The sequence below is a fragment of the Lissotriton vulgaris genome, chromosome 7, assembly GCF_964263255.1.
Source record: "Lissotriton vulgaris chromosome 7, aLisVul1.2, whole genome shotgun sequence".
NCBI classification, from domain to species: Eukaryota; Metazoa; Chordata; class Amphibia; order Caudata; family Salamandridae; genus Lissotriton; species Lissotriton vulgaris.
This window is the reverse complement of record NC_141695.1, coordinates 1,904,414-1,925,598: the sequence shown is the minus strand read 5'-3', so window position 1 is coordinate 1,925,598 and position 21,185 is coordinate 1,904,414. Positions and strand designations below refer to the sequence as shown.

Sequence of the window (21,185 nt, the reverse complement as noted above, 5' to 3'; positions counted from 1 at the left end):
TTCAATATCTACATAAGGTCTATTATCTCTGTAAGCCCAAATGTGTGCCGGAGCTTGACCTATTTCCTAGTCATTTTTTTTATTGCGTTCCAACGCCCAGGTCAAATCAGGATAGAGACTTTCGAATATTTTAGGTAGTATCACCTCTCGTTCATACTTATTCCAATCACGAAATGGATTCTTGTCATCCGCAAAATATTGTGAATTTCACTCAGAAAATCTGTGTCGTCTATATCTCATTCTCAATTCAGGAGATTCATCCCTCTCCTCTCTATGTCTGCTTTCAAAACGCTCATCTCTCCCCCTCTCTCTCTCCCCCTTTTCCTCTCTCTCTTGTTCACAATAGGGAGACACATCCCTCTCAGTCCATCTTCTGCCATTCCTGTCAGATTTACCACGGTTTGTATTATCATCACTGTCATCAGAATGATTTGTTGTATTTCTATCAAGGACCCTAATTCGATATTCCCGATTCATGCCCTTATGTGGTTATAATAAATAGTATCCTTATAAAGGCATAAGAATCATATTCATATTTAGTTATAACCCATGCAGTCCAAAGCACGGCTACTCCTATAGACACCTAGAAAGCACAACGCGTTCTTTAAACAAACCAAGCCTCCAGCAGCCCGGGAATTCCCCCTGAATTTTTGTTTTGATTTGCACAAGAACTCCTGGAGTCCATAAAGAACTGTTAGTTCTTAGTGACGTCTTATGTCCAAATTTACGTCAAACCCAGGCACCTTTCAGGTATAAATATACCAACGTTGCCTTAAGCAAACACACAGTGGTGGGGAGCAGAGCGACGTTCTACTTGTCCGAGAGCCCAGCTGTTGCCAGAGCCGAAGGAAAACGCCCCTCCCTTTGACGCACTGAGAGAGACACTGTCTTTTTCTCCAGCCGAGAAAATCCAGCTCCGGTGTTCCCAAGTCACCCTCGCGGGTTGCTGGGAGATCGAGTCCTGAGAAACAAGATACAAGACCTCCTTCATTCTATAACCAAGGTACGGAGCTGATTAAAATCTTAGAGAGAATTCTTGATTCCGATACTTGGCAAAAACCTGACTTAACTTAAAACTGCAACTTACTTACTACTTCCCTCTTATTAGGCTTAGGTCAGGTACACCAGGGTAGGCGTATATTAGAAGCACCAGTTGAGTTTGTTAGTCAATGTTTTTATGTATGTATATATTTTATCCATTTTAAATTATCATATGGCTAAGAAACCATATCAATGCTTTTACAGTATTATTTCATAATACTACTTTTACTGTACGCACTTTACTTTATAATAAGTATTACAATTGTTGCAATTAATTTCTCTTGCATGAGAAAGAAGACTGCTCAATAAAATAACGCCTTTTATTGAAAACGCCCGGCTCTCTATTTCTCTGCACTCTTGTGAAATTAAGCATCCACGATTGACTGAGTGAAATAGCTGTCTATTGTTTTCACACAACTCTAGAGATACACTCTTTATTCTGAGGGAACAAAGTTGTCACTTCTATGCGGTTGTCAGAAACTAATCCCTTCTTGTCTATATCTGGACGTTTAACCCTTTCCTGAACATTCGAGAAAGTTTCTAGTGACCTCTGAGCTAGCTGGCAAAACTAATTAAGTCTAACATAGTCAGTAGAGACCTAGATGACCTCAGTCCTACGTCTACACTGCTGTTTATGTTATTCCAATGCGCAGAGCCTATTGGGAATATGGGAACTACACTAAAAGATTATGATCATAATCCTGTTTACGTACTCGCCTAGCACCTTCCTTTCTGTCTAAGCCACATTTGCGGAACATAGCCCACAATCGATTATTCGGCTCACCATCAATATCTTCTCTTTTCACACCATCATCCAACAAGGCGAGAAACATGTCACGTCTAATAAATTGATAATTACCACCAGCACGACCCTCGGGTCTGGATTGTCTGTCCGGTTTAAGCCACTCACCCAATTCACCAAGCTGACGCACAGCCTCAAGCACAAGAGACAAAGGACTGCCAGTTTGATTAATCAACAATGTCATCATAACTTGCTTATAGGCAACAGGGGCAGAACAAATAATTTTATTCCGCACAGAAGAAGTCAACAAGCCATCCATCAATCTGTCAGACGTACTCAGAAAAATCGCAGTTTTCACCACCTTCTCTTTCAGTCTCTGCGAGGCATCTCTTAAAGTATACCACGGCTTATCATTTAAAGGCCAATCAGATTCAGTAGGATATTTATGATTACAACCCTCTGTCGCTAATTGAAGCAAACTAATCTGACCAGCATTATTAAAATTCCGAAAATATTCTTGTATAGTTGAATCGGAACTCAAAGAACAGAACTTCAGCGCATCTTCCATATCCAACATGATGCCAGCTGTACCCAACTCAAAAAGACGCACCATCCATGTATGCAAGGCCTCACCAGGCTGTTGTCGAAATCGTTCCAAATTGTCACTAACTTGCTGTTGTGTAAAATCTTCCAAACTATTCAAAAGAATCCCATTGGGATTGTCAGGAGCTTGTTGTAATTTCCTCCGAAAGACAGGATGTGCAGAAACCTCCGCATGATCTTCAAATTTACACTGATCGACAGATTTTCAAGAAGCACACGATTTACAGTCACGTTCAGTACGAGAAGGTACACGCCTCTTATTCTCCTCAGCCGAGGAGCCAGACTCATTCGAGTCCCAAATATTACCATCCCACTCATCAGTGTTCAAATCGAGCACTGCTTTCGCCGCAACCAAACGCACTTTCCTTTTACTGACTCGACCAGGTCGATGTCTGTATTTGTATTTAGCAATACGAACTGCAGCTCTTTCCGCAATAGTCTGGTATGTATCTAGTTTGTCAGCAAGCAATTTATTTTGACATCTCAAGAGAGTACAAGCATTCTGCGCTTCAACAAACTGATCTTCAAAGTCTTTGCATTGACGCTGCAACTTCACAAACTTCTCATGTACAAGCCTCTACGCATATGACAAAATCCAACCTCTCCGTCCTAATATAGGAAGCTCCTCGCCCTTCAAAATAGGTGCTTTCTGTAAGCAAGCAATCACCGGATCCGCTGTTTCCAGACAAGAATTCCAGCTCTCACTCAAACCAATACAATCAACCCATTCATGAGCTAGCGCCTCATAAGGCGTCGATTCCCATCCGGGAATTTCAATAGGCAATTTAAAAGTAGATTTTGACTTTCTCAAAAACATTGTATCAAAAGTAGAAATATATACAAAAATAAACAAACATATACAAAAAGAACCTCCGCACATGCCGAGCGCAAACCAAGAAGATAAAAACAAAACCCGCTACAAGGCTTTCATGAATGGTTCGTGACTCCAAATGTAATGACTGGATTCTCGCACCAAGAATTACCTACTCACTCAGATACAACCAACCCGGCCAAAACGTAACACAATCCTTTCCCGGACCCTATTTACAACAGTCCCTGAATACTTACCCGGGAATGGGGAATTCTCAATATACAAGCTTATACCATCAAAGACACTGCTAGATCTAAGGGATTACTAAAAATAGTCACTAATAACTACGGAATTCCATGTCTCATCCTATGATCTTACCTTATAGCCCCGCAACAATCTGACCCGGACTATTCTACCCTCCCTCTCATATTGGAGAGCAGCTCACTCTACCACACCATCCCCAATCAGTGTTCTCACTAATGCTCTATCTTGCGCACTCTCATTACACACCAATCCCAATTGGTGTTCTCATTAACGCCCTATCTTGAGCGATCTCACTGTCCTATTAGTACCTTCTGCTCTCTCTCTCTACTGGGGAGAGGTTTCTAAGTACCTAATATTTACTGGGAGTATTTTCTACCTTATATGAATTATGTGTGATAGATAGGAGATCCGATCCTCTCACACAAGAACTGCCAAATTGTTACACTTAAGAATTATTCCCTGACATAAAACTCACATCAATCTCCCGCATCAGTTACCTGTAGGAAGGGAATCGCCCATCCTTCCATACGCTGGCACCTGGCTGTAAAGAAAGGTTAGCTTTATCATAGAAATAATTCTCAAATATATATATGTTCGTTACAAACTGGGGTCCCTTTATTACACAATAACAGACAAAGAAAACATTACAATATTATCTAGCAGTCTAAGCATAGCCTGAAAAGTAATGGAAAGAGTTAGTATATCTGCATACTATAATGACAGGACAGACTTCACCTTATAATTACGGAGTCCGGTTCTAGCTGTCATCTGGGTCTCTCTCTCGTCTGTGCCTTGGCTCATCTCAGATTCTACTCTACACCCACGGATACACTTCTGCACCGCTATGCTCCTTCAAAGCACTGGAACCCTTCTCTCGTCTTCTTCTCTGTTTCTCAGCTCTGCACCGATTACTTTGCACTGGCTTCCTCTCTCCCATGAACTGTCTTCACCTCCAGAATCCAATCTAATGATATAGTTTCAACAGCTCTGGAAACCATCTATTCAACTAACTTCTTCACTCTGATTGTTCTAACTCCGACGTTTAACTATCTCCAATTGCTCTAACAGACTGACTCACGATGTAGCTTCAGTCTCTCCGAAAGATCATCAGCCTTCGATCGTTCCAAACTCCAACTGTCGGCTGCAACTGCTAACTGTCATCTGCCTGCCTCTCCTCTCTACACCTCGATAATATAAAGAGCTCTCCGTTCATGGAAATTTCCAGACAGTAAACTGCCACCCACCAGATTCCTGTACCAGGCTCCGGGCCTCCGACGCTCCCACAGTGGCCAACTGCTGTTTCGTCTAAAACCCGAGCTCTGCTTACATTCCTCCGATAAGGGCCAGCTCTGACCGGTTCCTCTCCAGTGAACAACAGCTCATAACTAAAACATCACTCTTGACCTACAAGCGCCTCGAGCAGCCGAGGCAGGAAAGAAAATGGAGTCTCTCTCGTTTGGGCCCTGTAGGCCCGAAAAAGATGAAAGAGACGCATAGCTCTATCTAAATACATAAGCTAGCCCTACCAATAGGTAATATAATATCAGGAATAAAGCATCTACCCTCTAATATAGGCCTTCAGGCCCAAAAATGATGAAAGGCCATATTATTATGCCAAAGTCAATTGGCTAACCCTAAGAATAGGCCGAAAATAGGGATCTATCCACTATACTAAGATGGTAGTAGACTAAAGTCACCATCACTCAGAAATTGGACAAAATATCCGGTCACTACAGAGGTAGAATGGAATATCTGGATTTTCATCAATATCCTAGATGCTGTGTTCTGAAAAATCTAAAGTTTTTTCAGGAGAATCTTTGGCAGATTTAGAAACAACCCATTGCAATAGTCCAATGTGAAAAGTCCAAGGGCCAGAACAGCTGTTTTCAACAGATTAGGAGGAAAAAACTGAGCTATTTTCCTGATCATACGAAGCAAAATAATGGAAGTGGAAATAACCTTATTGACTGGATCCTTACAAGTGAGCCCTTTGGCGATCAGTATTCCCAGAATTTTCGCTTTATGAACTGGCACTGGAAGTGGACCTAATTAATTTGGCCACCATGAGGGATTCCAGAAAGAGATGTTGTTTTCCAATAAAACAACCTCTGTTTTTGAGGAGTTCAACTTGAGGCGATAGTTATCCGGAAGCTTACCTCCCCCATACAACCACAGAAGTTCTCATTCCAATCTGGGCTTTTTCCAGAAAGAAAGATAATGATCTGGGTGTCGTCAGCATGTGATACCAGCGACAACCTGGAAGGTTTCACTAGAGTCGCGAGTGGTGTTACATAAATGTTGCAGAGGGTTAGATTTAACAATGAACCCTGGGGAACAACACATAGCAAAGAAAACGATTGGGAAGTAAATTTCCCCAGTGACACTGTTGGGACTCTCTGAGTCAAGAAGGATCTAAATAGAGACAGAGCAGTGCCACCAATCCCCAGCCCTTTCAACCGGTCAAGCAGAAGATCCTGTTTGACGGTGTCGAAGGCCACGGTCAAGTCATGTAAAATGAGGGCTGCATTGCCCCCTCCATCAACTGTAGCCCTGATCGTCTCAGTGGCCAAAATGAGGGCTGATGCCGTAGAGTGCCCTTTGCTAAACCCAACCTGGGAATCGTCCAACAGATGATTATTACTCAGAAAAGGCAATAACTGAGAGTCCACTTCCTTCTCAATCAGCTTAGCTGGAAACGGCAGCCTAGAAATTGGTCTACAGCTGTTCGAATCTTAAACAGCTGAATAATGGATGCAGACTTCCAAACGTTTGGGAAAATGCCAGTCCTAAACACAGCATTGTAGTGTGGAGGAGACTGTCATTGATGTTTCCTGTACAGGTTTGAGCCATGGTGCAGGTACAGCCAAGCAGATACAAATGACAGACAAGAACTACTGGGGCATATTAGCAAGGGCAGTATCGCCGCTTTAGCTGGACTTTTTCCCACTAAAGCGACGGTATTTTTATCGCAAGCTGTTAGCGACAGCTTTTAGGCGATAGCTACAGGTTTGGGCCTGCTTTCTATGTCAGCGATATTTATCGCTAATGACATGCAAAGTGGGCGTACCCAACCTGTTAGCGACTGAATGCAGTCGCTAACACAGCTATCGCCTATTAGCAAGGCAGTCTGTGCGATGAAAAAAGTCGAGCTATGCGCAATTATCGCCAGAACCTAACGCCTGCTCAGACCATGACTTAACCTATATATCCAATGGGAGGAAGATTTGCAGGTTAAGTCCCCATTGGCGTTAATGCCTGAATATCGCTGGATTTCCAGCGAAATTCACACATTGAGCTGCTATCGCCGGATATTTTTTCGCATTAGAGATAAACATTGCTAATAGCACGTTATCTCTGCGATAATATATGGCGATAGGTGGTGTTAAAAAATAATGCGCTAAGCGCATTTAGCGATAAATATCGCTATATGTTGCTAATATGCCCCGACTGTTCCTTCATGGAAGGGTCACTATTTTTTTTTTTACTAACACTTGCTTTGGGAGTTTGTTTCACAAAAACTAAAAGAATGCAGAACAAAGCCAAACAAGCATGGGCATTCCGCTTTGCCTTCACTGAATCTGGTGGATGCACTGAAACTAGAGCTCTTACCAGGTAGGCTGACATGTCCTCTTCCAGGGAAGCATAGCCCAGCGTCAACGCTGATGTGACAGGATGACACCATACAACATATAATAAATGAAGATCTACATTAGCTTGGATATGGCAATATTCAGTGTTTGTTTTATTTTTAAGTATAAGTTGTGGCATAGGTAAGTTATGTCTGAGAAATGACTTTAATTTGCTTGTTCACTATATTTAATGACATTTTCTTTGGGAGTTTCCTAACACTAAATGTGCCTTTGCTAACTACAAATCACTGATAATATCTTTGATACAAGGCACCTTTCCACCCTTCCTCACACTTTCATTACCATTTCCACTTGATTCCGTTGTGTATGATTCAAATGTGCAGCCTGAGCGGGTGTGCCTTAGATGTGCATGCACGGATCACTGACATAATATCGTTGCATTCAATATCGAAATGCAAAATTATTGGAAATAAAAAAACGATAACAAAAATATGGACTCACTATACTTAACTAGTAAAACCACTAACAGCGAGAACCTAAATACAGTTGTTAAAAATATCAGTTGTTACCTATATGTAAAACAGAAATGTTAAAATAAAAAAGGTGTTACCTTTAAAAATACATATTATGGGGCCAATTACAATGCGGTTGTAAAAGGCTCCGACTACCGGTCGGAGTCTTTCCGACCATATTGTAATATACTGGTCAGATTCCTTTCTGACCGCCTTATTACGATGGAGGTAGTCCGTAAGCCAGTTGGAATGCGGACAGTAATCCCAAGCGTGGCTCTTTTCGCTCTATGGATTATGATGTCGGGTTTCGGCAGCCCTTCCGTGCCGGCCTTTCCAACAGAAAAAGGTTGTCGGAACTCAACTTTGGGGGCCCCAGCAGAGCCCCCTTGAGTGCACGGCCTCCGGTTGGTGGCTGCGGTGGCATGTATGGTGCCCTCCTGTTGATCCTTGCACCGTGTGGCAGGCACCTTTAGGTGCATGCCACGGGTGCAGGGATCAATCAATCGGGGATTTATAGTGCACTACTCACCCGTGAGGGTCTCAAGGCATGGGGGTGCAGCTCTGAGTCAGCTGAAAAGTCAGGTCTTGAGGCTCTTCCTGAAGGAGTGCAGAATAGGGGAGCATCAGACGTTGACCGGGAGCTCATTCCAGGCTTTGGCTGCTATGTGGGAGAAGGCTCTTCCACCCGCTCTGGTTCCGCAGATGCGCAGGGTTTCTGCTATAGCGAGGTCGGCGGAGTGGAGGTTTCTTTTGGGTACATGGAAGGAGACTCTTTTGTTGAGGTATTTGGGTCCGGTGTTGTGGAGGGATTTGTAGACATGGGTGAGTAGCTTCTCTTCTCGACGGGGAGCCAGTGGAGGTCTTGCAGGTGTTGGGTGATGTGCTCATGTCATGGGATGCCGAGGATGAGTCTGGCTGCCGTGTTCTGGATGGTCTGCACCTCCTATTTTACAATGGGAGCATCCATTTTGGCTGGAACACATGCTCCATTGTAAAGTATTGGAATGCGACCAAACAGTGTTGGGTTGCATCCAAATTAGTCGTTCGGTATTGCCAAACGGGTGTCGGTTTGTCCCATAACCGAGATGGTGTTGGGCGGAGGAAACTCTAAGCGACCTCGTAATAGGGCTCAATATGGCAAAAATATAAATTCACACAATACCAACTGCAATTCTATCATCAAAAGAATGAAATAATCATAAATAAATATAAAAAAATCAGTTATTGGAAATAAACCTAAAATATTTTATACATATGATTAAACTGAATATAAAAATATTCACTAACAAAAATATATATACATATAATATATACATCCCCTACTCGAGGTCGCCAGTAGGTAGTTATAGTTAGAACCTAGGGGCCCATTAGGATGGCAGGCGGATTACCCCTTCCAGGATGGTGGTAGCCACCGCCAGCCTGGCGGGGGCAATCCTCCCACCATCTGCACCTAAACGACCCCCGCCATATTAGGATGGCGAGGGGACCGCAGCGGACGGAAAGACCGTCAGCCGCTTTTTCGCCCCGGTCGCTTTGCGACCGGGCGTAAAAGGTCCAATATGGTGGCTGTGTCTAATAGACACCGCCAGCCATGTTAGAATGAGCGTTTACAGATGCCGCCACGGAATGGAATGCGGTCTTCACTTTGGGGGCCCCCTGCGGGCCCCAGAGTGAAGGAGAGGTGGGGGGTGCACAAGAGTACCCTCCACCTGTGGTACCCCCCCTGCATTTGCAGAAACAAAGCAGCAGGCATTGCACGGTGCCTGCTGCTTTGTTCATGCAAATGCATAAGGGCATTTTTAGCATTGTGGTGGGCGGTGCACTGAGCACCGCCCGCCACAATGCTAAAAATGCAGGATGCGCCCGCCACAGTGGCGGGCACATCCTAATACCTCCCAATACCCCCCAAGGGACTCCCGTACTTATGGCAGGTGGTCCCATTCACCGACAGGATGGTAGGCGTACACCCATCATCCTAATGACCCCCCTAGTTTCTATAGAAAAATCATTTTTCGATTTGCTAATAACTTTGGCGTCATTTGATGAATCTTTGCAAAATTATCCCAAAAAAGAGTCTATCCAGGTCAGCTGCCATCCTGAAAGTTTGGGGGTGATTTGTCAAGCGGGGGCTGAGAAAAAAAGAGCTTCCCAAAATGTGTTTTTCCCATGTTAATTTCCTTAGGAAATTTTGAGATGGGCTACAGCCCGAACCGCTGAACGGAATTACCCCAAATTTGGCAAAAAGGTACAGCTTGGTTCTGAATGCGACCTTTTTTTTAAATGGTGTAAATCCGTTCAGTAGTTTTTGATAAATTCAAACAATAAGAGTCAAAAAATCCATTTCCCATAGGAAACTTTGGGCTAGGCTACAGCCGAAACTACTGAACTGAATTACCTCAAATTTGGCAAAAAGGTAGTGCTTGGATCAAAAAGTGACCTTTTCTGGATGGTGTAATCCTGTTCAGTAGTTGCAGAGAAATAAAAAAAATGTAGGTTTTGCTATCTGGGCAGAGCCTAACTCCAGAGCATGAGCTTCACTGTGATTGGCTGCCAACACTCCAAACCAGGAAGTGTGGACAGCCATCTTGTGACTCGGTAGAAGCGAGTCACCAGAAAACAGAAAAACAAAGATATAAAACAAGAGAAGGGGGCAGGGTAGAAGCACCCTGACCCCCTAGGCCTGATCAGGAGGTCCCATAAGGACCCCCAAGGCCAAAAAAAGATTTTTTTAAAAATTTCGGTGCAATACGTGCTGGGGTTGTGAATTTCGCTGAAATTGTTTAAAAACAATAAAGCGCAGGTTCCCACGTTTTATTTTATTGAGGCCCCTGGTTGGACTATGTCCCGGGGGTTTCTTAAAAAATAATAGCAGGGGCCCGCTGGGCCCCCCGCAGCTCCGGGGAACACCACCTCACCGGGGCTTCACTCATGTTGGGAAGGGGGCCACACGGCCCCCCTCCTAGAGCCAGTGATGGCCCTGGGGACCGCCACTCCAGGACACTCCTGCAGTGTCCTGGGGCCCCCACCCCCGGGACACTGCTGTTTGCTATGACAGGGCGGGAGCCATCGCAAACTTGCTTTGGATTTTGGAAGCGAGAGATGGGAAACCTGCTCTTGCTTCCAAATCCAAAGTTGATTGCTTTTCCACACGGGGAGCTGCATGTCAGCAGCTCCCCATGTGGAAAAGCAATGCCAACTCCCACAGGACGCGGGCAGCCGCGGGACCATGGGGGCATTGGGGCTCCCACATGGTCCCCAACGGTGAGGCCAGACCCCGGGGGATGTGGTAATTGGCCACGGGAGGGTGGGCGACGCGGCCCTCTACTAATTTTTTTGTTTTCTTTTTAAATAATGAACATGTCTGCATGCTTCAGGGGATGGGGTCCCCGAGGCGAATGTAAATTAGTGAGTGGACGTTTAAAAAAAAATGGAGTAACGGATTTCAGCGTGTGTGAAAGCGATGGGTGTGCGGCTCTCAGCGCGGCACTCAAGTACTTCTTAAGTCTTTCAAACACCGAGAAGTATATTGTGAAGGACACTTCACTTAGTTAACGGCACTTTTTCGCAACCAAAATGGTGATAAATTTATTTATCGCACCATTCACAAGCTGGAGCAAATAGCCCATATCAACAGTTTACCAGTGATAACAGCCTCAAAAAGCATTTTCACGGATGACCCACGCAAATATTGCTAATAAGATGTAAAGTAGGCGTTCCGTGGAAAAAGCAGCAAACACATCGCTTCGCAAGTTTCTCAGCCACCAGCAAGATCATTGAAGAGAGTTCAAAACAGGTGATAAGGTGTGTTAGTAGCAAGAAGTGTACACCTGTTCTGAGCTGGTGTAAAGTCGGACTGCAACCTGCAACATGAATGGGAGTCCAGCCCAGAGCCACACATGAATGACATCAGATCCAATGGAGCCAACGATCATGCAGATCGTACACCCAACACTGGTCCGACACCACCTCCACCAGCCCCTTGTCCACCATTCTACCTCACTCCCACACCCACAAACAAATGTGACAGCAACCATAGGAAATCTGGAACGTAACAAATTGGCTGAGGTCACACAATTGTAATTAAGAAGATGCATTTGAGGTTGGACAAAAAAGAACCTCAGTCATCTATGGATTAACATATAAAACATTTTATTTAAACAAAACAACAAAATAAAAGTAGGTACAGGCATGGCGTGTCATCCATCGACAATTTGTGAATCACAGCCTGCAAGACAAACAGAAAGATAAGATTGTACGTCATGCGTCTATCAAAGGAGAGAGAGAGAGAGAGAAAGAGTGAGAGAGAAGAAGAGAGAGAGAAAGAAAGTGAGAGAGAGAGAAAGACGGAGAAAGAAAGAAAGTGTGAGAGACAGAGAAAGAGTGAGATTCAAGGAAGAGTGAGAGAAAGAGAGAAAGAGAGAAATAGTGTGAGAGAGAGGAAGAGAGAGAGAGAAAGAGTGAGACAGGGAGGAAGAGAACGAAAGAAAGAATGAGAGAGAGAGCGAGAGGAAGAGACAGAGAAATAGAGAAAGAGTATGTGAGAGAGAAAGAAGAGATAGAAAGAGTGTGAGTGACAGAAAGGAAGAGATGGAGAGGGATAGTGAGTGTTGACACTGTGGAGAAAACCCTCACAACTCACCTTTCTGCCACTGGTGTGTCTCCGACCACGTGCCGGGACATAGTGCAGTCCTCAAGTTCAGTCATCTGAAACATAGTATAGAATCAGTAATGGCAGAGTACATACAACTGCAGACACGTAATTCTCTGTTTTGCCCCTGTGCACCCAGGCTGCTGCACCCCATCGACTCCTGCTGCCCAGTGGTGTCTGCCCGCCTCTGCATACCCAGGCTGCGGTACCCCATCCACTCCCACTGCCCAGTGGTGTCTGCCCGGCACTGCATACCCAGGCTGTGGTACCCCATCCACTCCCACTGCCCAGTGGTGTCTGCCCGGCTCTGCATACCCAGGCTGCGGTACCCCATCCACTCCCACTGCCCAGTGGTGTCTGCCCGGCTCTGCATACCCAGGCTGCTGCACCCCATCCACTCCCACTGCCCAGTGGTGTCTGCCCGGCTCTGCATACCCAGGCTGCGGTACCCCATCCACTCCCACTGCCCAGTGGTGTCTGCCCGGCTCTGCATACCCAGGCTGCGGTACCCCATCCACTCCCACTGCCCAGTGGTGTCTGCCCGGCTCTGCATACCCAGGCTGAGGTACCCCATCCACTCCCACTGCCCAGTGGTGTCTGCCCGGCTCTGCATACCCAGGCTGCGGTACCCCATCCACTCCCACTGCCCAGTGGTGTCTGCCCGGCTCTGCATACCCAGGCTGCAGTACCCCATCCACTCCCACTGCCCAGTGGTGTCTGCCCGGCTCTGCATACCCAGGCTGCGGTACCCCATCCACTCCCACTGCCCAGTGGTGTCTGCCCGGCTCTGCATACCCAGGCTGCGGTACCCCATCCACTCCCACTGCCCAGTGGTGTCTGCCCGCCTCTGCGCACCCAGGCTGCTGAACACCATCCACTTCCAGTGCCCAGAGGTGACTTCACATTCCTGCACACTAAGACTGCTGCATCACATCCACTCCCACTGCATAGAGGTATCTGCCCGCCGCTGCGCACCCAGGCTGCGGTACCCCATCCATTCCCACTGCTCGGAGGTGTCTGCCCGCTCCTGTGCACCCAGGCTGCTGCACCACATCCACTCCCACTGCATAGAGGTATCTCCCCGCTCCTGTGCATCCAGGCTGCTGCACCCCATCGACTCCTGCTGCCCAGTGGTGTCTGTCTGCCTCTGCCCACTCAGACTGCTGCACCCCATCCACTCCCACTGCATAGAGGTATCTGCCCGCTCCTGTGCACCCAGGCTGCTGCACCCCATCCACTCCCACTGCATAGAGGTATCTGCCCGCTCCTGTGCACCCAGGCTGCTGCACTCCATCCACTCCCACTGCATAGAGGTGTCTGCCTGCTCCTGTGCACCCAGGCTGCTGCACTCCATCCACTCCCACTGCATAGAGGTGTCTGCCCGCTCCTGTGCACCCAGGCTGCTGCACCACATCCACTCCCACTGCATAGAGGTATCTCCCTGCTCCTGTGCACCCAGGCTGCTGCACTCCATCCACTCCCACTGCATAGAGGTGTCTGCCTGCTCCTGTGCACCCAGGCTGCTGCACTCCATCCACTCCCACTGCATAGAGGTGTCTGCCCGCTCCTGTGCACCCAGGCTGCTGCACTCCATCCACTCCCACTGCATAGAGGTGTCTGCCCGCTCCTGTGCACCCAGGCTGCTGCACCCCATCGACTCCTGCTGCCCAGAGGTGTCTGTCCGCCTCTGCATACCCAGGCTGCAGTACACCATCCACTCCCACTGCCCAGAGGTAGCGGATAGACCACCGCATTACGCTGCGGTCCGTCGGACCGCTTTGGTGGAGGAACCGACCAACAGCTTCCGAAGAGCTTGGTCGGTCAGTTGTCGTTCCCCAAACTGGAGGCAGTGCATTCTCAGACGCCTCCATGGGGATTACGATCCACATGTCCGCCAGCCTTTTCATGTCAGTTCTTCCAACATGAAACGGTAGGCGAAAATTCTGTCCTGCATGCCACTTCACTCTGGTGCCCCCTACACAACCATGCATTGTGTGGCTGGCACAGCATGGTGCCAGTCATACGATGCATGGATGTTTAAAAGTGTATATTTTCCATTTCGACTTGTGCTGCAGCCTGCAGCTCGAGCTGCAATGGAAATTATAGACTTCCTGACCGTCATGAAGGCGGTCAAATGCAAATAATGGAAGCGGGACTGCCAACTCCCTGTAGAGCAGTCAGGCTTCCGCTATGGCGCCCGGTTGGACACTAGTCTGACAGCCGTCGTAATAGGGACCGCAGTTGCTCATAAACTTAAAAACATAAAATAAAAAAGTATAAATAAAACACACTCAAACTTCTATCTCTTTACATACGCTTCCTAAAAGACAAAACTACAACTTGAAAAAGCAGTAAACTGGCAGAAAAAACTACCACAAACCATCATTAAGATATAAGAAAGTAAGTATACATAAATTATTAAAAAACTATGGGGCATAGTAGCAAGAAACTCGTTAAAATTATCGCTGTTTTAGCGGCAGGAAACTACCGCTAAAACGGCAATAATGGGCATGCTAATATGCGGTATAGAATTCCAATAGAACCTCAGGTTAGATGTCCTGCACATCTAACCTGGGCTTCTATTGGAATTCTATAACGCATATTAGCAAGCCCATTATCGCTGATTTAGCGGCAGTTTCCTGCCACTAAAACGGCGATAATTTTAACGAGTTTCTTGCTAATATGCCCCTATAAACTCAAATAGTTATTCAAATTTAACCTAACGACCTCAACCTATGTAAACTACCAACAAATTACAGTTTAAAATTAAACTAACTTTTTTTATCCAATGAAATAGAAATAGTTGCATAATTCTAAATGTAAACAAAGATCGCACAAACTTTAAAATATTGTGTATATTTATACTATTACCATGCTTACAGATACAATGACAGAGGCAGCAAAGTAGATCACTACAACGAGAGGAAAGCAGTTACTAAATCACATGGGCTACACCCACAGCCAAGAAAGTGTATCAACAGAAAATACATATTGGAAATGTACCAAATAATATTCAAATTAGGGGTGGGCGGAATTTGTGTATTTGTTTCCACGGAATTCTAATGAACTACATTAAATGACTGCAGATTTCTACAGAATTCTATGAGGGGGCAAAGTCAATTTTCACCACAATTCACCCCAACATGGTTGGTTTATTCAAAAAGAGTTATTGCAGACAGCGGGAACAGATGTGCCATGTGCCCACACCTTTTGGGCAATTTACTAGCATACTGAACTTGTTTATTTAGCCAAAGGTTAGGTCGCAGCTGCCGCTCATCTCTGGCATGGGATCTACATCAGACCAGCAAGCTGCCAGGCGTCTCCGGGCGGCAAGTGACTCCTGCCAGCTGAAGAGAGGATGGGGCAAGGTAGGAATGAACTCCCGACTAGCGAAGCAAGGCCCCCGAAACAGCCACCTGGACCTTACACGAAAGGAATCCAAAATCTGCACAGCTACATGTCTGACTGGCAGGTCAGGCAGGGTCAGCCACCTGTTGGACTTAGTCTGACTTTACTAAAGCAGACAGACCTCAGTGGAAAGAGCAAAATACACACAGTTGATGGACAGAATGCAGAGCAAATGAAACATTCACCCCAATCAAGAGATCTGGGTTGAATCGATTGTTCTTTTGCTCATCATGCCACCCCAGTTTAGACCCAGCAATATGCAAATAAGTCTTGACCCTGATGCACATGGGAGCATTCTAGCCCAAACTGCCAAGCTAGCTCCTCCTTGGCCAGGAAACTAGCATCCTGGGGCCAGTTTCAGGGTTTCACCCATCATCAGCCAAGCTAGCTTGAAACCAGTGGCACAGTGAGCCAGTGAATGTTTGACATTGTTCAGCATTTTGTTCATCAATTGTTTTTTTTTTGCATTTGTCACACCGAGAGGGACAAGTATGCCCAGACATGGATCCCGTGCTCTTCATGTAAATGTAAAATGTAAATTGATACTTGTATAGCACACTACTCACCCGCAAGGGTCTCAAGGCGCTTGTACGAATACCGCTGTGGAACCCATCCTGGCTTTCTCTGTGAGGCGGCCACTCCTGGGCACCCCCAAGGTGGAGGCCAGGCATCCTTAGCGTTGTGGGGGCCGTTGTGGAGATTAAGCAAGCTATTGCCCAGAGTTGCAGAGTGGGACTCCATGATTAGAATAGGCACCAAGGCGAGAATGATCAGGTCCGTGGAATTTTGAGCCCAAGACCCACCGAGGGTGGGAATTGAACCCTGGTCCCGGGCTAGACCTCTGCATCAGGGTCTTCCGCTCTAATCATTGAGCCACACTTCTCCAGGACACTGGAATCCAGCTAGCCTAGCTGATGAGGGGTGATACCCCGAAACCGGCATCGGTTTATTAAAAATTAAAATTGATTTTTTAAAAAAAATAAAAAAGCAGAAACTCCCTATGCCCATAGGATAGGTTCATAGGCAACAACCTGTAAAGAAATATAGAATCCCATTGAATTCCCAAAAAGCCATACACTTCACACTTAACCATCAAAATATAAGTAACTTAACATAATTAACATAACATAATGATACATTACTAAAGTAGTGTTTGAAAGAACAAAACTACAAACCGGGGGAAAAATTACTATTAATACATTTATATATACCAAAAAGCCAATTAGGACACTATAATTAACTTGTAGACATCCCTCCTAAGTTCCCCTACACTCAACACACTTAAAATAGCCTTTAAAAAGGACTTACCTGTTCCGACAAACAGCAGCACCTTACAGTAGAATAGTAAAAAGGCCACTAATTGAAACCTTTAAAAAACTATCTTTTCGAAGAAATGAATGGGAAATAATGTAAAAATATTAAATGCATGTATGGAAAAATGTAAAAAAACCATTTAACATTTAAAACATGTCATAATATGTCGCTAAAAATGTTAAAAAACATGTAAAGAATAAATTAAATATCCTGAAAAACATATGTTAAATTGAGGTTGAAATATATATATATATATATATATATATATAAAACAATACAAGAAATGTTGAAAAACGGTGAAAAAATGGAAATTAAAAGTGGCAAATATACAACATACAATAGTAATTAAATATAATTCACTTTTTTAGTAATAAAAATATTTTTTTAAAAATCATTATTATTTACTTACGTTTATGTAACAGTTTTTTTAAGTTGAATGTATATGTTTAACAATATTAAATTATACAATAAATACACTTTAAAACCTGAATACAATGAAAAAAATTGTTAATTCTATAAATAAAAAGTAATTTATCATAATATTGCCTACAAACATGTAACTAACTATGGGGCTGGTTGCGACTTTAGCGGTAACTGCTGTGCAGCTTCGGCACTAATTTCAAGAAGACCACTGAGGTAGCGGTCTTCTGTCTGTCGTATTAGGATGTTTCCATAGCAGTATTTGGGTGGCGGATTCATGGTGGTGGCATGCTTCAGTCCGGAAATGAGCCAGAGGCCATTGCCAGCCATACTGCGGTGCCTCCAGCCAGTCTGCCACCCTGTTTCTTTGCATTCTGTTGTGCAAGAGAAACAGTGCACCCGACTGACTGGAGGCAGGAGCACCAGTTACATTACACAACAGCACTTTTGGGCTGGAGGTAATTTTCTGCCTCATCACCTGTCTTCTCGCTGACTCTTCCATGGCATTGTGTCTGCCAGGAACAGGTCCGCAGAAAGGCAGTTCTAAATTGGGCTGGAGGTGTGATGCATGATACCCCCTTCAGGGCCTGCCATTGCTGTAGCTCAAATGTTGGCAGTGGTGGCAGTCTTGTGGTGGTTCAGCCACACAGATCAAAATTGGGCGTCGGACCGCCTAGAAGGTGGTGGTCAAACCGCCAAAAACAGTACCGCAGTCACAAGAGATTTCCGAAGTCGTAATCAGCCCCAATGTTTTTATTATATTTCTAAGCTCAAACAATACTACTTAAATAAAACAAATTATTTTTACTACATACATATACATTGAAAATAAAGGATTGCAGACTAAAATGATAAAACTATATAATCACACTCCAGTATAAACCATTTCTAAACACCACAAAGCTGTTAGACACTAAAGATGTGACATTTATTATTCCCACTCCTATCTAACTATTTTGGGGGAAAATATTGAACACTAAAGAGATGACATGTACTATTCCCACTCCAATCTAAACCCATTTGAAGAAGGCGTTGAACACTAAAATGGTTTCATTTACTATTCCCACTTCAATTGAACCATATTGGGGAAAAGTGTTCAATAAACAACCAATCAAAAATACAGAGCTATATATACATTTTAAACATAAAAGTATATTAAGAAAGTTTTATGACAAATAATAGTTAATATAATTGTAAAAATATGTACTGCCATTCCTAAACTTTATAGCATAAAAAAGAATTAAAATCATAATCAGCCAAAGCTGCTTTGAAAACTCTGCGTTGCCTGCATTGCCTGCCTATATCAGAAAGGATTAAATTTAAGGCACTTTGCATTGCCCATGAGTCCTTTCAGGGAGCAGGACCTGCAATCAACGAGCCCTTGATTACTCAATACTATCCCAATCGAAGCCATCGATCTTCAACAATGCTGCTCGCAACAGTTCCAAAAATAAAGAGGGCAAGAAGTGGGGGACATTCTTTCATTGATAACGCAGCAAAACTGTGGAATACCCTCCCCCTTCACATTCGACAGGAAACCAAACATGTGTTCTTCAGAAAACAACTAAAAACCTGGTTATTTTAACTCACTTTTCATTTTAGCAGAGCTGGCCTTGGGCCCACGTCTGCAGATAGCGTTGGGATGCCTCAGGGTAGCTATGCGCTTTATAAATATTGCTTTCTTTCATTCATAATCCCAAATTAAATATCATAAAATGAAAAATTAATAAAACCTATTTTAGTTTTAAAAAGAAATAAAAATAATTGTAATATAGAATTCTATTTTGTAATCAAAAGGCAATTAAAATATTTATTTTAAAAATAGTATTGAAAAGTTATAAAATGTAGGTTAATATCAAAATAATTAGTCATTGTTTCTTTTATTAAATAAATGTGTATTTATTAACTGTTAACATTATCTTAATAACTTACAATTTTTCCTAATAAATGCTTTTTAAACAATATTTTATTTAATATTAAAGTAAAATAACAACACATTTTAATTATTTGCATTATTAAGAAATATTTCCCGGGAAAAATTATAAAATGTTAAACTTGTACTTAAAATTGCTCTCATTATTTTTATTTATTAAAATAATGTGTTACATATTTTTCAATTTATTGTAAAATGTAACATTGTTATTCATATTAAAAAATGTGTTGAAAAATATGATATTCCTTTATATATTTTAATTATTACTAGATTAAAATGTATTAACAACTTTAATGTAACAAAATAATTTTCAAAATTGTAAAATATTAATTTCCATATCTTTAAAAATATTACCATAAAATGTACTTTGCGATATACACTTTTTAAAAATCTCCCAACCTTTATCTCCTGAAATTCCAATATCCTGCCACTAAATAAATTATATAAAACCAATATTTATATACATTAATGCAACAAAAAATACTAATGTCAGCATTTTCATAATGATTAATTTATGTTACTAAAAACACAAATAAAAAATTGTAAAACATATAGGGGCCCATTAGGATGACGGGCGGATTGCCCCCGCCAGGCTGGTGGTAGCCACCGCCGGCCTGGCGGGGGCAATCCGCCCGCCATCCTCCCCTAAATGACCCACTGCCATATTAGTATGGCGGGGCGGCGGCAGACGGAAAGACCGTCCTGGCGGAAAAGGTCTAATATGTTGGCGGTGTCTAATAGACACTGCCGGCCATATTAGCATGGGCTTTTTTAGATGCCTTTCTGTGGCTGCAATGCTGCCACGGAAAGGCATGCGGTCTTCACTTTGGGGGCCCCCTGCGGGCCCCCAGAGTGAAGGAGAGGTGGGGGTACACACCCCTGCCACTTTGTTTATGCAAATGCATACGTGCATTTTTAGCACACCGCCCGTCACAATGCTAAAAATGCAGGATGCGCCCGCCACAGTGGTGGGCTTATCCTAATACCCCCCACAGGACCCCCGCCCTTATGGTGGTCGGTCCCAATAACCGATAGGATGGTGGGCGGACTAAGTCCGCCAGTCATCCTAATGACCCCCAGAGTCAAATACATTGCAAAAAAATTCCATATTAATTAACATTTACAGAATATATTACATACAGTGATATTTTGCAGACTGTTATGCTTTACAACAATATTAAAAACAGCACTAAAACAGCATTTGTACCTTTTATATTCCTTTTGATGATATTTCTGAGATCACAATATTCTTGACACAATATTTTTATATCATGATATTGTTTTCTAATATTTTGTCCAAACACCTCTAGGATTTCTATACCTGGTTAGCGCACTAAGAAATCCAACTGATGACAATGAACTGGAGAGTCACTAAAGTGTACTTTCATGAGTAGGCTATGATATGCAGGCAATTACACCTCTCTTTCTGCTTCAGTTCAGCCTAAAATGCTTACTAGGAGATTATAACTTTGGGGCTCATTACAATAGCAGTTGATCGAACTACAGTCAGTATACCGCAAGTCAAGTAGTCAGCAGTCTGACCACCACGTTACCATCCGCTCGCAAAAAAAGGGCCACAGCACAAGCCGCCATGTAAAGGAGCACTTCCTCAACATCCCTGTACCATGTGTTGCATGGCTCATGGTGCATGGAGGGACATGGGGGTACTACATGTGCCCCCTGGGCCACTTCACTGTGCATATAGCAATGAAGGGGTGAGAAAACGGATCAAGTGTTGATCCTAAGGCTCAGATTACCATTCCAGAAAGGGAGGAATGGAAGGTCCAGCTAGAGTCAGAGCCCCAAGGAACAATGACTAACAAAAACGGACTCGGCTGTTCCTAAAGACAAAAGGGAGAGGTATGGTCAATGAGGGAAGAAAAAGGAGGGTAGTGCTCA

At 44.0% G+C, this 21,185-nt stretch overlaps 1 protein-coding gene across 1 annotated transcript in view; it reads left to right on the top strand.

Moving 5' to 3' along the window:
* Positions 1-21,185, top strand: part of LOC147700477 (putative cation-transporting ATPase 13A4) — a 567,847-nt gene that overhangs the window by 413,288 nt on the left and 133,374 nt on the right. Inside the window, exon 26 of the mRNA XM_086928422.1 lies at positions 15,460-15,579. Within this exon, the coding sequence (XP_086784548.1) occupies positions 15,460-15,579 (120 nt within the window). The remainder of the gene's footprint in view (positions 1-15,459; positions 15,580-21,185) is intronic.